Here is a 16,333-nt window from a genome sequence, read left to right on the forward strand (position 1 = left end):
AGAGAAGCCAGAGAGTTGTAGTCTATGGGGCGGAGTCTAGTTGGAGGCCTGTATCTAGTGGAGTGCCTCAAGGGTCAGTACTGGGACCAGTATTATTTAATATATTCACCAATGATTTAGATGAGGGAATTGAGTGTACTATCAGCAAGTTTGCTGATGACACTAAGCTGGGAGGAGTGGCTGACACACCAGAAGGCTGTGCTGCCATCCAGAGAGACCTGGACAGGCTGGAGGGTTGGGCGGGGAATAACTTGATGAAATATAACAAGGGAAAGTGTAGAGTCCTGCATCTGGGCAGGAACAACCCCAGGTTCCAGTATAGATTGGGGAACGACCTGTTAGAGAGCAGTGTAGGGGAGAGGGACCTGGGGGTCCTGGTGGACGACAGGGTGACCATGAGCCGACACTGTGCCCCTGTGGCCAAGAAGGCCAATGGCATCCTGGGGTGTATTAGAAGGGGGGTGGTTAGTAGGTCGAGAGAGGTCCTCCTTCCCCTCTACTCTGCCCTGGTGAGACCTCATCTGGAATATTGTGTCCAGTTCTGGGCCCCTCAGTTAAAAAGGACAGGGACCTGCTGGAGAGAGTCCAGCGCAGGGCAACTAAGATGATTAAGGGAGTGGAGCATCTCCCTTATGAGGAAAGACTGAGGGAGCTGGGTCTCTATAGTTTGGAGAAGAGGAGATTGAGGGGTGACCTTATTAGTATATATAAATATATAAAGGGGGAGTGTCACGAGGATGGAGCCAGGCTCTTCTCAGTGGCAAACAATGATAGGACAAGGGGAAATGGGTGCAAACTGGAACACAAGAGGTTCCACTTAAACTTGAGAAGAAACTTCTTCTCAGTGAGGGTGACGGAACACTGGAACAGGCTGCCCAGGGAGGTTGTGGAATCTCCTTCTTTGGAGACATTCAAAACCCGCCTGGACACGTTCCTGTGTGACCTTATCTAGGTGTTCCTGCTCCGGCAGGGGGATTGGACTAGATGATCTTTTGAGGTCCCTTCCAATCTCTAACATACTGTGATACTGTGATACAGTCCCTGATGAAGAGTCCCTTTCTGGCTTCCAGTCCAACAAAGGAGAAAATTAATCTGGGTAAAGATCTCCCATAATGTGACCCACTTATTTTTATTTCACATGCCATTTGTTCTTCCCTGACACTGTAGGCTGTTACTAGTTTTTGAGAAACACAACTCTGACTTAACAGCACAGGTAGCTTCAAGCAAACCACCCCTGATTCTGTTTGGTAACATTAACTTACTCAGCCATCAAAAAAAGGTATGAAGTACAGAGATGACATCACCACCTCCACTACTGCAGTAAGTACACCTCCAGAAGGTGACAAAGTCACAAACCTCTAACTCTTCATGAGTTATACTCCAGAATTTATATTGACTACCAACAAGCCCAACAGCTTGTTGAGCATGTTATTTCTGAATGACCTCTGGAAAGTTGCTAGAGACAGTGTCTTCAAATCCAAGCACTATTTCAGTCTTCAAAAATGGAAAGGCACAAAAAAGCCATGACAAAACTATGAGCATGAATGCTATTTGCATCTTGGCAAGTTCCTCTCAGTATGGTCAAACCCACTAAGGACAGAACAAAAACCTCGCTTTGTGCAGGGTGTTAGACCCAAAGCTCCTAACTGTCTTTCAAGCCTCTTTTAAGATTCCTATTTCAGACTTAGAAGTATCACTCAGATCCAGCCTATAAGACCTACAAGTCATAATTTTCAAGGTGTTATCAAAATTCAACAATAGTTCAATCTTCCCTCACTCTCTGCTATCTCTGCTTTCAAAGGATACCAACAACAAAAGAAAACAGGAAAGCAAAATCACAGATGAAATTCATAAAAAAACATCAACAACAGTATTAAGGCAATACTTAAAACAGTGATGCAGACAGGAATCTTTGACGAGAAAACAGGTTTTTGCATCCAAGCGAAAGATTTCACACTGCTAATGTTACACTGGGCATTTCCTGAAAAATAATCAGGGGATAAAATAATCATGTTCCTGAATTAGGCAACTGCTGAAGAAATTTAAAACATTTATATGTTCCAGAAACATGACTGAGGTATGTAAACAAGACTGAGATGCCAACTAGCAGTAACTGTAAAGCCTTTGCTAAATACAGGAGAAATTACATATAACACACAACTTAGCCAAGAACAAAACCTAATTCTTCTCACTGCCAAAGACTGTAACAATGAGTACAACCTTAGTTTATCACCATTACCAGCTGGATTAAGAAAACTAGGTTTGCATCTGTGATCACAACCTTAAAATTTTTCATAGCTTTAATACTACAAAACATGCTACTTTTAAAAGTGGTATTTGACAGAAAGTGCTTGTCTTAGGAAGAACATCTAAACAGTTCAGTATCAGTACAAGACTCCAAAAGAAAAGACTATTCTTCACACACACTATTTTGCAAACAGGCAGGGTACTCAATAAAATGATCACACACTAGTTGTATAACATGAACAGTTTATTAAACAAGCACAATAAAGTGAATCAGATACATATACACACACACGTATAGTGCAGAGGAAAATTAGCAATGTGTCAAATCATTACTACATAGAAAGAACAATGATTGAAAGAAATACATCACCAATTACCACCTAATCCTCATCATCCAGGCCCACACTTCGCTGGGAATCCCCATTGCAGCCGATGCCAGGAGTCTCGGGTAACTGGGAAAATTCCTACATGGTGCGCCGACCCATAGGTGAGGCTTCAGATTTGGCTACAAGGATCCTGCTTTTATATTCTTAGAAACAAAGCCAGCTTTATGCCAGATCTGTACTTGCTTACTTGTGTGGTCATGCATTTTCTCATTGCCTCGCTGCTGGCCACGCCAAGAGCATTGGCCAAAGGTGGAGGTCATGGAACAGCTGCACGCTTACGTTTTACTATCTCTTTCTGACAGTCATAATAAATATAAATATATACTTTATTGAATACACTTTATCAAAAACATATGTTGTTATGTTCCACAGTCATGAGCAATGATTAACCTTCAGTTAGCTTCCCATCCAATATACATGCCTGCTTCACACCTTCACCTGCTTCTCGCCCTGAACATCAAGTCTCAGAAATCATCAGCAACTACTAAATAGGCAACTGCCCATTTCTTATTGACAGCACATAGAAAGAGAATGGAGAGACATCCCCAATGAACACAGGAGTAGCAGAACAGCCCTGCAACAGAACAATCATGTGACTAAAACACCTACACCTAGAAGAACAGCTCTTCAATAGATCTATCATGTGACTAAAACACCTACACCTAGACTTTTCTATCAGGTATTATTACAAAACAGAGGGCAAGGAGGACCAACTCATTGATCTGTCCCTACTATTTGGTGTCAAATTCTCATCCTCCTCATCAGGTATAAAATCAGTGTCTTCTTAATACCTCACCAACTATTATCACACAGAGTCCTGTGGGTGGATGGGACTGTGGTCAAACTGTCCATTCCTTGTGGTCACATTGTACAGAGCAGCTGTACTTGGTAGAAGCTTCTGGTAATCATTTCTTGCAAGATTTTGCATAGAGTAATGGCACAGTGGACAGTTGTGTGTTTTCAGTTACCAAGCAGAATGGGACTGCATAGCTTCTGCCCCGCTTCACATTGCTCCCCAGTGCCAGAGTAAGAGAAACCACCACATATCCATCATGGCACCCTGGTCTCCCTTGCCCACATTGAGCTTTTGGATTTTCTTCATTGTTTTTATGATTCAAACACACCTCAACTGAAGGCAGCAGTAACAGCACAGCTCTTCAACAAATCTATCACGCGACTAAAATGCCTACACCTAGATTTCTCTATCAGATAGTTTCAGGCATGTCTCTGGCTTTTATGTCCTGGAATCACCCTGTGATTTCTAATACAAAAGACTCCATTTTTTTTTACTGGCAATGTTTATTAGTGATTACTTCTTCTGAGAGGCACTTCTCTAGGAAAATACATACAGAGGAAAATAAATGAAGCCTAAAACACAGAATAAATTGTTACAAGCTTTTGGTCGATTGGAGTGGGTAAGACATTCGAACAAAGATTTAATACTTCATTCACTGAACACTGCAACTTAACATGAAAGTCTTTACACCTGCACACTGGAGCCAGAAAACACCTAAACAAGGAAAAGAGAGGGAGATCATGAGACAGTTGGTAACTCATTAAGCTCAGTTCCACTCAGGTATCATCCAGTGTAGTTGGAGACATAAATCTTACCAAAGAGGTGTCCCTGCTTTGAGGAGGAGAGAGAACAAGCCTGACTTGTCTATACAGTGGGCTAGTATTCTCATCCTCTGCCATGGAGGAGTTCAAATGACAAATTTAACTTCTGAGAGAAGCAGAGGTGAGACTGTGGTCAAATTACTGCTCATAGATGATGTAGGGGGGAAGCCACTTTCTCACTTTGATGTATTTTGATATGTAAATGAGGGTCAACAGCAGTAGCTGTCAGGTACCAGTTAGGTGTCAGTAAAGTACCCTATGGGCTGTGGGTCTTGCGCAGTGGTGGAACAGAACTGTGAAACAGCAACTCTCCCTCTTCCACCCTGCTGAGGCAGGCCAGATGGCCTCCATCTGACAGCACCCTTACCAATAGCCAATAATCCCTATCAGGGTTTCGAGCTCTTTAATTGTTCTTCATTTATCTCATGGCCTCAGGCCTCATTCTTAAATTATCCACGCTGTGACTACTACCTTCAATTCTAGAATTCCATTATAGCAGCAATAAGGGAATTTAAAATTTGTTGTCTCTCCTCCTTTGGCATACCTTTCATTTAGTAACATCTGTGCCTAGGGTAGGTGCAATCAGTACAGATTCGGGGATTTAACCTTGAAGTACACTGACACATAAGGTTATAGCTTTTGGTAACAAGGATTTACACATATGATATAGCAATAACAACAATAAGAATCAACTATTAATGCATATTCTATGAAGTCTTGAAGCCATCCTGTCACAGCAAAACCAAGCACAATGAACATTCATCCCAACCAAGTACTGGACATTGATTCCCAAAGTTTGTGGGTTTCCTCTGCAACTGTTTTCATAACCGCTACTTGTTTTCCTAGGTCATGTGTCACATTTGGGACACAGATATAACAGAACTCTTGGAAGACATGGATATCCACTTACTCCGTGTTGGTATATCAGCTTTGCAAGGGTCATTTTGGCAGTGGCTTATGTCTGAGAATTAAGTGAAGCTAAAGAATCCCAAATAGCATTAGCAGGAGTTTCTACTTGATAGGTGAGTTTATTTAACCAGAGTTTAGTGCACACGAGATTCAAACAATCCTTCAACAGCCCACACCAATCCAGTGGCTTTACCACGATCTTTCCACCCTTCTGGGTCAGGATGTAACTCATATTTGGTTCACTCCGCCAATGTGGTGTAATGGGAGTTCTTTTCTATCATGGGCATAAGGTAGGCACTCCTAAGGCACATTCAAGGTTCGCTGTCTTTGCAGGTATAGAAATGAGATGGAAATGCAGGGAGGTCCAGCTTAAAGATGTGCTCAAAGATGTCCCATCAAATGTAAATGAGGGATAATGAGAGTCTCAGTCAGGCACTCCATCGGCTATGGGTCTTGCACAAGGGTGGAACAGAACTGTAAATCATTTCATCTCACCCTCTTCCAACCCTGCTGAGGCAGGCCATCTAGCCTCTGTCTGATATCACCTTCTTCAGCAACCAATTACTCCATTAGAATATTGACCTCTTTAATCCTTTCACTATATACCTCATGGCCTCAGACCTCATTCCTACAGCAATACATAAAACACATGCAATCAAACTGATTCTGTTTGCACAATGGAACGTAATTAGCATTAATAGTAATGCTTAAGCTAAGTAACTCACCAAATAAGTGCACCTTACCACTGATCTGCAATACGTTGAATATTTAAGAAGTAAGCATACTATGGCTCTATGATTCAATAAGGTTGATTGACTGCAATCACACAGTGGAGTGTGACAGAAGTGCTCAACTGCCTGATCATAATAGTGATAGTTTGGTTCAGGCTCCCAAGGAAGTAAATGGCAAGGTCATGACCAGGTCACAAACTTCTCTAGTTCCAACCTGCTCTTTGAAGACCCACTTAGGAACACAGTGAGACAATGAGCTTTGATGCATGTGAGCTGGGAAACCAGAACAGCAACCATGCAATTAACACATGAATAGCAGGCTGTTCTTCCAAGTCTAATTTGTCAAGGAACAACTGAAGTTGTGGGTACAAGTAATCTAATGTTTACCATTCCCATCACATGTAATTTGACTACAAGCCAACCATTTTATTCCATAAATGTGACAACCTGAGCAAGCCTTTTCCAAGGTCTCCCTGCTAAGCAGCTGGATGCACAGTGATGATCTCCCAGTGACTTGGGAGGCCTCTCAAGGTTACTCCTTGAGGTTGAGAGACCCCTTAACCAAAAGCAGATTTTTGGTAAGTGACCGCTATAATGCATAACCTTGTATCATAGGGCATTAAGGTCATGTATTGGTATTTTTTAATTAGTATTATATCCTTTGTGCAATAATAAATTTAACCTTGCCATAGGACTTATCTTAAGCCTCATTTTTACATCGTACTTGAGTAAAACCTCTTCTGCTGCTACCTTTAGCAGTGGTTCTTCAGACAGCTTGAACTTCCCCTGCAACAAGTGTAACTGAGGCACTCACACCAGTTATGAGATTCTTACTCATTACTAAAAGCTTCCTTTAATGGGACCAAAACTCTAAACACCAAGCATATGTATTTCAATGCCAGTCACTCTGATCTTGGTTATATCCCCACTCTCCAGGACATGGCGCTCAGCAAACATCAGCTTTCAAGAACAGAAAGGACAAAAGTTCAGCTGCAGGCCAGCACAACTTTGCTTCTAGACTTTTAGCAGCCAGTCTCAGTTAACCAAAAGCATTTTAAATTAATTCAGTACATTTGATATACAGTATCACAGAAATATTAGAGCAGCTTGGCAGACCTGCATCTGTACTGATGACCTGAATCAACCTAATGTGCCCAAAGGAAAGAGGACATATACAACGAGAACTCTCATTTTCCTCAGTTGATATCTGTATTTTGGTTGTCACAGCAGCACCAGCAAATAACGGTTTTCTTGCCACAGTTCTAAGCAGTTATGTAGGAAATAATTTGTCAGAAATTACCTGCATCTCAAATTGACAGTAGATTACACAGTAGCTACAGTAACATTAATACGAAGACAGGTCACTTCTTGCCGATTCCCATTCCACCATTTCCAACAGTGCATTTTCCTATTAGCTTTGCTGTCCTAATGCCATTTGCTGCTTCAGATGAGCATTAGAAAAGTGGTTTTTGGATGGGCCCGTTTCAGTTTTACACCCATGAACTTCATGTTGAATCAGGCTTTTTCGCCCAGCCTTCCTTTGTGTTTTAGCGTTGTCTCCTCCAACCACCCGGACTTCTAATGTGACTTTAATCAGTATCATGCAACAGTATCTCAGTCAGTTTGTTAACAAGTTGTTTTTTTCTTGTTTGGGGATTTATTTTTTTATTTTTTGGGGGGGTGAAGTGAATGCACTTCATTCTCAAAGTCCAAATCTAGCACAGCAGGAAGCGCACACAGAACAAACAGGTCAGATTTTTCAGTTCAAGCAATAGCCATTAATGCAAAACCCATCAAAATTATTCTCTTCTAATTAACTCATTGGCATAGTCTCAATGCTTGTAAAGAGATGCCGTAAGTTACCACCCCAAGCAGCTTGGTGGTTTAGTGGTTCCTCCTGTCCCTAGGCTGGAACCCTGCCTGGAAACCCAGGTGTCTCCACAGAGGGCCTATGAGCACTCCTGCTCCTGCTCTCCCGTTTGCAGGTTCAGCCAGAAGCAAGGCTGAGCATACATCCTGGAGGCACACACAGGACTTTGAAACAGACACAATGTGCTGCCTTCAACACCACCTATACATGACTCACATAAAACAGAAGTACAGACAGACAATTCACTTTCCTCCTCTTCGGCCAGTCAGGATCAAGTGTCTCTTTAAAACCCACATACCCCCAAGTCTCTATAGTCAAAAGCACACACACATTAAGATCCATCAAGTACCAGTACAGCTCCTCTGTCCATCCAACACACTTGCACGGATCCCATACCCTCTTGCCCACTTTGAAGGCTCTCCTACTTACCGTCTGGTCTAGCTCGATGCTCATGAGCAAACAAGATGCATACACTCACATGCTTGTTTCATAAGCACTCCATGCTCACTGTCCTGGTTTCAGCTGTAACAGTTATTTCTTTTTCCTTCCTTGTAGCTGGTACAATGCTTAAACCGTAACACTCACAAATCCCCCTAAATACCAGCACAGACCCTCTGCCCATCTGCTACCACTGTCTGGACCCAGTGCTTCCTACCCACCAGCTAGTCCACCTTGAAGTCTGCAAACAAATTATACAGGCAAACCCCATACACCCAATGTGGGAAAGATACAGCCCACTCACTGCCAGCCAGTATCAGGCATACAAGCTGTGAACCAGTCTTGCTCTAGGCACCAAGCATCTCATTCACCCTGGTGAGGCCCCCACTCACTCACTCCAACTGCTTGCACCACAGGTGCCTACAGCCTTGGTCGACCTCCTGTTGCTGGCACTAAATCCACTCACATCTGTTCCCACGTAGCTGGCACTTTAGACCAAGTCTGTGGGACCTATGGAGATGGTGCCTAGAATTATGGTCCTTCCAACTACTGACCCACACACCCTCTCACTCCAGTTGCTGGCACCATACAGAAGGGATAAAGACACTATGCAAAAAAATGGTTAAGAAAAGACTTAAGATGGCAAGACCGGCTGCAGGGATCAGTCACAGAGATCAGTCGCAGACCTCCTGATCAGCCACTGTTTAGACAAATGGCCTCTTCTATAACCTCTTCTGTCTGTTCCCCCCCTCTGCAGAGTTGCCCCACCCTCTTCCTCCCAGTCACACTAGGGACTCTCAGGTTTTCACTCTCAGCAGTTTAAAAGTCTAGGTTCGCCTATAGTTTCTCAATGGCTCATCACTTAGTTAGCAAGACTAATGAGGTTTGTTTCTTTTGATTCCTTCACTTGTCTAAGTCTTCTTTATTGCTTCCCTCTTTTCCCTATAACCCCATTTGACAAGGTCCGTGATCAGATAACCCTGCTGAAATAAACACTCACATTCTACACATTCTTACCAATTAGCGTAGCTATTTACTTCCTGTTATTATCCCCAGTACTGTTTATACGTCAAGTTTGTGCCTCTGAACATTTGGTTTACTTCTTCCCACGTAATGTCTCCTTTTGCACTGAAAAGGTCATTAAAGCAGATGCTCTCATCTTCCACATACCCTTACACTCAATACATTTTCCAATTTTATTGCTGGAATCAGTGTACTGGAAATGACACTTCTTCACTGCCACCACAGGACATTCTTTGAACTCTTGGTCTGCTATTTCTACACATTTTCATTGAGAGATCAGTCACGGCAACGTTAATATTTATGTTACAAACCTGAAATTATGTTTCAATAGGGATATTTGAAGCAGGGATACAGCTGCAGATTTCTCGTCATCACATTTCATGGTGTTGCATTAAAAGGCAAGACAATTTGGCAGAAAATAAACCCCTTTGTGCTGTACCTGGTCCTCAGATATTAGAGAGGTTGGGTGCAGCTAGGCTTAGATTCTGACTGATGCCCAATTTACCACTACCAGTCTGGTCACATTTGATATATTGAACAATCACAACTCCAGATGTACTAACAGCACACTGAACCTCCAGCCTAATCATGCTCATGAACTAACACAGCCACACTGAAGGATTTGGTCACATTCAATGAGAAAACTATTACAATTAGCTACTTAAACAGTGGAGTTTACTGAAGAAACAGATACAGGTTCTTATGCATTGCCGGTAATAAATACACTGTCTGCAACAGCATGTGCAAATAACAGGTTTTACAAAGGTCCACCCTGTTGACCGATCCCAGGAGTTAAGGGTAATGTGCTGATGGAATCTTCGACTCATCCACAATGATGTCTTCCCTAACATTCCCACTTCCTTGGGCCATTTTTATACTGTTTTTCACCATCAAGGTGGAGCTTGAGTGACTCTAGTCATACATACCTGTGGAGAACGCTGTGCAAGAAGGTATGCCGGCAGAGCCAGTAGACCTGGATGAGAGCCCTGACATCTGGACTCTTACCAGCTGCAAACCTTGGGAGAAGTAAATGGAACAAGTCGGGAGGAACCAGAGAAAGAAAAATCAAGGTAATTGCTAAGAACTGTAAATATGGAAAAAGGAGGTCGCTTAAGACAAGATGAAGAATGTGTGGTCAAGGGTAGTGGAAGTAACAATGTAACAAGTAGCGACAGAAAAGAACTATGTTTAGAAATAAAGGTACCAAAGGAAATAACCACTACTAACCGCTAGGTAGAATACTATAAAAGCCTGTAAGCTCACTCAATAAAGGATTTTGTTTGTAACCAGAAACAGAGGCCATGCCTCCATTTCCACAAATGGCGCCTGAACAGGAGCACATCTGGGAAATAGATGTCAGCTTGCAGTGCTGAACTGGTGGCAAAATCCTGTTGAATTCAACACTGCTGAAAGGAAGCAGGATAGCAGTGCCGGATTCCATCATCCCTGCAGGACAGAGGTGAGCAACGGGAAACATGGGATCTGAAATGTCTAGAGAAGAAAAAACTGTGTGCGGACTTATGGAAGCCATGATGGCCAAGAATAACACAAAAATAGGAGAATCTGATCTGCGAAGAATATAAAATGGGTCTCCCTGGAAGTGCCTGGTGTAGACAAATCGTCCCTGAGAAATGGGACGAAGCAGGCATTAAGCTCTGTGATCAGGCAAACAGGGGAGACCCCATAGCATCAAGCTTGCTTGCCCCTTGCTGAACTGTGTGCAAGAGAATGAAAGAAACATGTTGGCTCAAAAGATCAAGCCTGCCTTCCACAATCCCAAGCCAAACCTTCCACACCCCTGTTAATCGGGGCTGCGGCAGCAGATGAGCCAGGCGAAGATGACCCTTTTGATCCCGGACCAATCGACCCTGATAAAGAGCCCAACCTCTGACCCGCATGATATGTGGAAAAACACTAAAAAAGAAGCGAAAAATCACGGTGATGTAAACCTCTTCCAGAAACTGAGTGCTATGTATCCCGTCCATTATGAGGCTAACCGCAGGCTGGACGACGAAGAGGAAGACGGCGTTCCCGCGGGAGCCAGGTAGAGGCTGCAGTGGCGCATCCCTTCCGGCCGAGCGGCGGGGGGCTAAGGAACTGCAGAGCACGGGTGGGCCGCCTCCATCTCCCGGCTGCCGCGGCCTCGCACGGGGGCGGCAGCAGCATGCTCCGGCGGGCTCCACCCATTGTGTGCCCACGGGCAGAGGGCTGCGCTGCTCGCCAGCCCCTCGCCTATGTGTACTCCGGCAGGTACAGGTTGGTGCTGCGCCCACCAAGATGCGCGCTGCGGGACACCGGGGAGTTCACTCCTCCCGGTGAGAAGCAGGAAAAGACCCAGCCTCTACCCTGGAGGTTTTTCACCCCCAACAACCGTTAACAGATAACGATTCAGTCAAACATGCTACGCCTCAAAACAGAGCTGCCATAGATTTTTTCTGCTATGAGCTCAAGGGCATGGTTGTAAAGACTTTGATGGGATGTGTTGCATGAACCTATCTCATCACACTGAGTCTGTCCATGATGGAATTCAGAACTTAAAGGACGGAGTTCAGAGGTTGTAAGTGGACAGTAGCTGGAATTGGCTAGAAAGTTTGCTGTCAGGATGTGGCATCAGTGCATGGTTGAAAGACATTATTAAAATCGCATTAGCCTGTGTAGGAATCTTTTTATGTATTTTAACCACAGTTCCTTGTTTAATTGCTTGTATAAATCACTTGATCACTAAATCTATCAAAAATGCTTTAGTAGTTTGTAAGAAGGGAGAGATGTGGGGAACGTTGTGCAAGAAGTTGCGCTGGCAACGCCAGTACACCTGGATGAGAGCCCAGACATCTGGACTCTTATCAGCCGCAAACCTTGGGAGAAGTAAATGGGACAAGGCGGGAGAAACTGGAGAAAGAACATTGGGAGGAACCGAAGAAAGAAAAATCAAGATAATTGCTGAGAACTGTAAGCATGGAAACAGGAGGTCGCTTAAGACAAGATAAAGAATGTGTGGTCAAGGAGAGTGAAGTAACAATGTAACAACTAGTGATAGAAAATAACTATGTTTAGAAATAATTGCTCAAGCAAAGGTGTGTGAATAGTAAGGTCACTGGCTAAATGAGGTTGTTTCATGATGGAAAAGTACCAATGGAACTAACCACTACTAACTCCTAGGCAGAATACTATAAAAGCCTGTAAGCTAACTCAATAAAGGATTTCATTTGTAAGCAGAAATGGAGTCTGTGCCTCCACTGCCACACATACTTTTATTATTATTGGTGTAAAATTCTCTCACTTCGCTTTTAAATGTATATATCACAAAGAATTCAGAGCATGCTCAAAGAGGGGTAGTCTCACTTTGGAGGCTGGTAGCACTGGAAATAGAGGTGTGTTTCTGTATTGAAATGCATTATAATGAAGCAAAGTTCGCACAAAGGAAAACATTTTGTCAAAAGATGACAGACTGTTGGCTCAGGGTAGCAAGTATGCAGCTTATCGGTTTTTAGTCCCACCTAGTTCCCATCTCTGCTTATGTTATGACAGACCTTGCCTGCAGAATCTCTACTTCACACCATCCTCCACCTGTGTTGGCATGGAAACTGCTGTGGAGTGCACATTCCTGGAATACCAGGTACAGCCACATCTTCCCCTGAAAGTCCATTTTCCTTCATGTGTGAACAATGCTACATTTAAAATACAAGTTTAATTTATAATTATTCCACACATGGAAACAGTGAAACTCAGAGAAAACATGGAATGTGCTTCCATCTTTGAATATGCCTTTAAACTTGGAGGGAACTTGGAAATTCTGCAGTTGGGAAATTACAATTACATAATTCAATTTTTAAAAGTTATTCAGAGATAGTACAAAAATCAGAAAACTAGGAAAAAGCACACCATGGCATCTGGCAATGGTCCAGATTCACAGTCCAACAGCATCACACCCTGCAATGCTGCTGCAAGATTCATGCAAATTGCAGTCACAGCCAGAGGGGCAACAGGAAAGAGGCCGTTCTTCTCACCAGGAATGAGATAAAACAGGTAAACACCACGGCATCCATCAACAATCAGAACTGCTAGACACAATAAAATCTGCATGTCATAAACAGCACCTAAAGAGATTATTCTGAAAGATGTGTATTTTCCTGCATGCACCAGACTCCAGGCATTTGGGGAGCTACACTTCACAGGGAGTTTTAAAATTCTAGTTCTGCATGGTACAAAGAAGAATACTAGTATCAGCAAAAGAGATGTCACTGTTCAAAAGAAAACAAATTCTTCAAGATTGTCTTTGATTGCTTGATGGTATCAGCCAAGCTTATTTATGGCTTATGCTCCTCAGGGAAAAAATTAAAGTCACTTTTAACTAACTGCCATAAGCACAAAAGTTATTTTTAACATAAAATCAGAAAATTTGCAGGGAAAAGGGATTAGTAACAAAGATCAGATTCATCACACAAATTAGCATCTAACATTCTATTCTGAAACCTACAGATGAAAGCTTTTCTAATAGCAACACTCTTTTATATGGAATGTCCCTGCCTCTGTAGTATACATAGTTCACATATATAATGGAAATATATACTGGTAAGTATGTATCTAAAGTTTTCTACTTGCAAACATTACAACAGAAGTTAATGATAAAACATAGCCTGAAGTTGCTTTTTCTTGTACAGGATAACATTTTCTAGAAAATATCTAACCCCCCTAAACCACTGCAGATTTCCACTTATCATCACACTTCACAGAAACAACAGTAAAATACAGAAAAAACATGATATGCACTTTACACTCTGAAGAATTTCCAAGCTCCCTCCAAGTTTTAAGGCATATTCAAAGAACTGTCTCACATCTCTAGTAATTGTACCTACCTCCTTTTAAAATTGTTGCTCTCTAATAATTCATTACATAATGACTTCTAATTGGAGACAAGTTTGCAATCTACACACAGAACACTGACTGAAGTGCAAATTAAGAAGTTAATCGAGTTTCTGTCATGGAGAACAGGAATCTTTCACAAGCACATACCAGAAGAGCGCTTTGGCATATTTCTATTTTATGGAGACAGTTTATACCAGCAATAAAGATTACTACTAGCTTCAAGATTACAGGAGTATTTCAAAAGAAAATGGTATAGGTGTGATAATGCCTTCCTTCTCTGCTGATTTGTGTAGCTTCTTGTATACTAGAGGTTACATTATTAACACTTCCACTCATACAATGACTTTCCTTGCAACTTCTCCAAGTATTAAAATCCTGCTGCTCTTCTGGTTTACATTTGCAGTTTCAGAACTGTTGAGAACTTACAACTCCATTTATCAGAAACAAAAACACTAGTCAGAAAGATCCTAACAGTGTTTAGCAGTCAAACGTGAAAAACAAAAAACCCATTCTGGGTCATCAGTGGAAAGCATTGGAGTCCTTCCAAAAGCTATGGCTATAATAGTACGAAGAAATACTTTGAGTGGAAAGACAGGTTGAGAAGTTTAAATTTTTCCCAACCCTATTTTCTTCCCTATTTCTACATCACCAATTGCCCGGATTACGCTACTTCAGGATGACCGAGACCACAAATAATAAAATAGCTTCCACATTTCCACGTTTTTATATAATAAAAAAATCACTTGCTTCAGCAACCTCAATAGCGTGCCCTTTCAGACAGATGTGTATCACCCACTGGAAGAAGAGAAGCTCCTTACTGATCTTTGCTCCTAGAAGGGACAATAGTCATTAAGCTGCAAGTGCTACCATTACTTGCAGAAAGCAATGACCTGTACTAGCAATATCACTGAACTCCTGTATCTGTGTCCCTGATTTATAGCAATAAGATCACCTTGCAGGTTTTCAAATCCCATCTGCTGTGAAGCAACAGCTTCCTTTTTATTAGCACCCAGTATCATGGAGGCAAATACACCAATCACCTAAAGCTAACAACCATAGACCGTGTTTTCACCATCTTCCCTTGTATTTTTTTTTTTTCCTCTTCTAAAGAGTCACCAGCAGGCTCTGTGAGATATATAGGAATGATTCGTGTCAGCAAATTAGGAGTCCTTGTCATCATTGTACTTTGGGTGGAATCGAAAATCCTTGAAATCATTGTATCATGTGTAGAATGTGTAAAAGTGATCAGATTATGATAGATGTTCCTGTCAATACAATGATGAAAGAGAAGAAGAAACAAAGGAATAATCCTTCTTAATCAAACGCTTTGTTACTTTAAGGGGTACTCTGTTTAACTACTTGAATGTTTCAAACTCTTTGCTAATTACAGGGGTGCTTTGTTTAACTGCTTGAATGCCTTAAGGGGGTTAGGTAATCAAGAGATACATCCTGTTACAGGATGAGGTGAAACTTCTGTATTGAATAAGTAACTATATAAGAAATGGAATTTAGGGGGCTAAGATGGTGGTTAAGCTTGTGATAGACATCCCCTGTTAATGTAGTACCAAGGAATTCAATAACTTTTTAAGAAGTTTCTTCACCCGAATATAAGACCCCAGCAACAGGAGGAGAACAATGAAAAGGAACCACGTCGATATTCGGGAGAAGGAGACGACAGGACTGGCTGAAACCCAAGAGCGAGGAGTATAAGAGACTGTACCCCAGAAATCTCAGTGTGCGTCTTGGGTGGAGTGGAGACTCCCTGGTGCACCCAGAACTGCTTGCTTATCGCCTCTCAATATTAATCAATTGTGATAAAAAATTAATTAAATCAGATCATGGTGAAGACGGAATTTTTATAACAGGCTCTACAGTTTCCCATGAACCTTCAGTAAGACCCAGCAAAGCAAGAACTGCTCTAGGAATTAAGATAGCAGAATAGCACCTTCTGCTCCCTTTACTTTCTTTGCTGTATTCAGCTTTCCCTCCTGACCCCTAAAATCAGTGGGTGAAGAGTATTCATCTCCCTCCTGTGCCCACCTGTTGACTGTTAGTCATCAACAAAGAGAAAAAAGGCTCAACAGCAAACTAACAGGCTAGTTATTGCACTGATTAGGATCAGGAGAGACCACAAACACCATGAGAGTGCCACCCATCTCTAACTCACTGACATGTTGCTCATGGTTGCAGCAAACGAAACTGAGCACATACAGGATTTAACAAACCACTTCTCTTGTTTGCAACCC

The 16,333-nt window shown here is 42.2% G+C and overlaps 1 protein-coding gene and 1 long non-coding RNA gene across 7 annotated transcripts in view; one reads left to right on the forward strand and one right to left on the reverse strand.

The window, feature by feature from the left end:
* The window catches only part of LOC133222380 (uncharacterized), a 341,799-nt gene that overhangs the window by 312,673 nt on the left and 12,793 nt on the right, over positions 1-16,333 (forward strand). The window lies entirely within an intron of this gene.
* The window catches only part of RESF1 (retroelement silencing factor 1), a 30,485-nt gene that overhangs the window by 9,186 nt on the left and 4,966 nt on the right, over positions 1-16,333 (reverse strand). Inside the window, exon 1 of one of the 5 annotated variants that reach the window (XM_061372045.1) lies at positions 13,440-13,595. The exons of 3 other annotated variants lie outside the window; for them this stretch is intronic. Coding sequence is in view for 1 of the 2 variants with exons in the window: in XM_061372041.1 (XP_061228025.1) it covers positions 10,148-10,214 (67 nt within the window). In the remaining variant the exon portion in view is untranslated. Of the gene's footprint in view, positions 1-10,147; positions 10,230-13,439; positions 13,596-16,333 lie in introns of those variants that run through there. One more of the 5 variants, XM_061372041.1, reaches the window with a different exon arrangement.

Source organism: Neopsephotus bourkii, unplaced genomic scaffold (genome assembly GCF_033783945.1).
Source record: "Neopsephotus bourkii isolate Nb327-2 ecotype Australia unplaced genomic scaffold, CSIRO-AGI_Nbou_v1 NB_1589, whole genome shotgun sequence".
NCBI lineage: Eukaryota > Metazoa > Chordata > Aves > Psittaciformes > Psittacidae > Neopsephotus > Neopsephotus bourkii.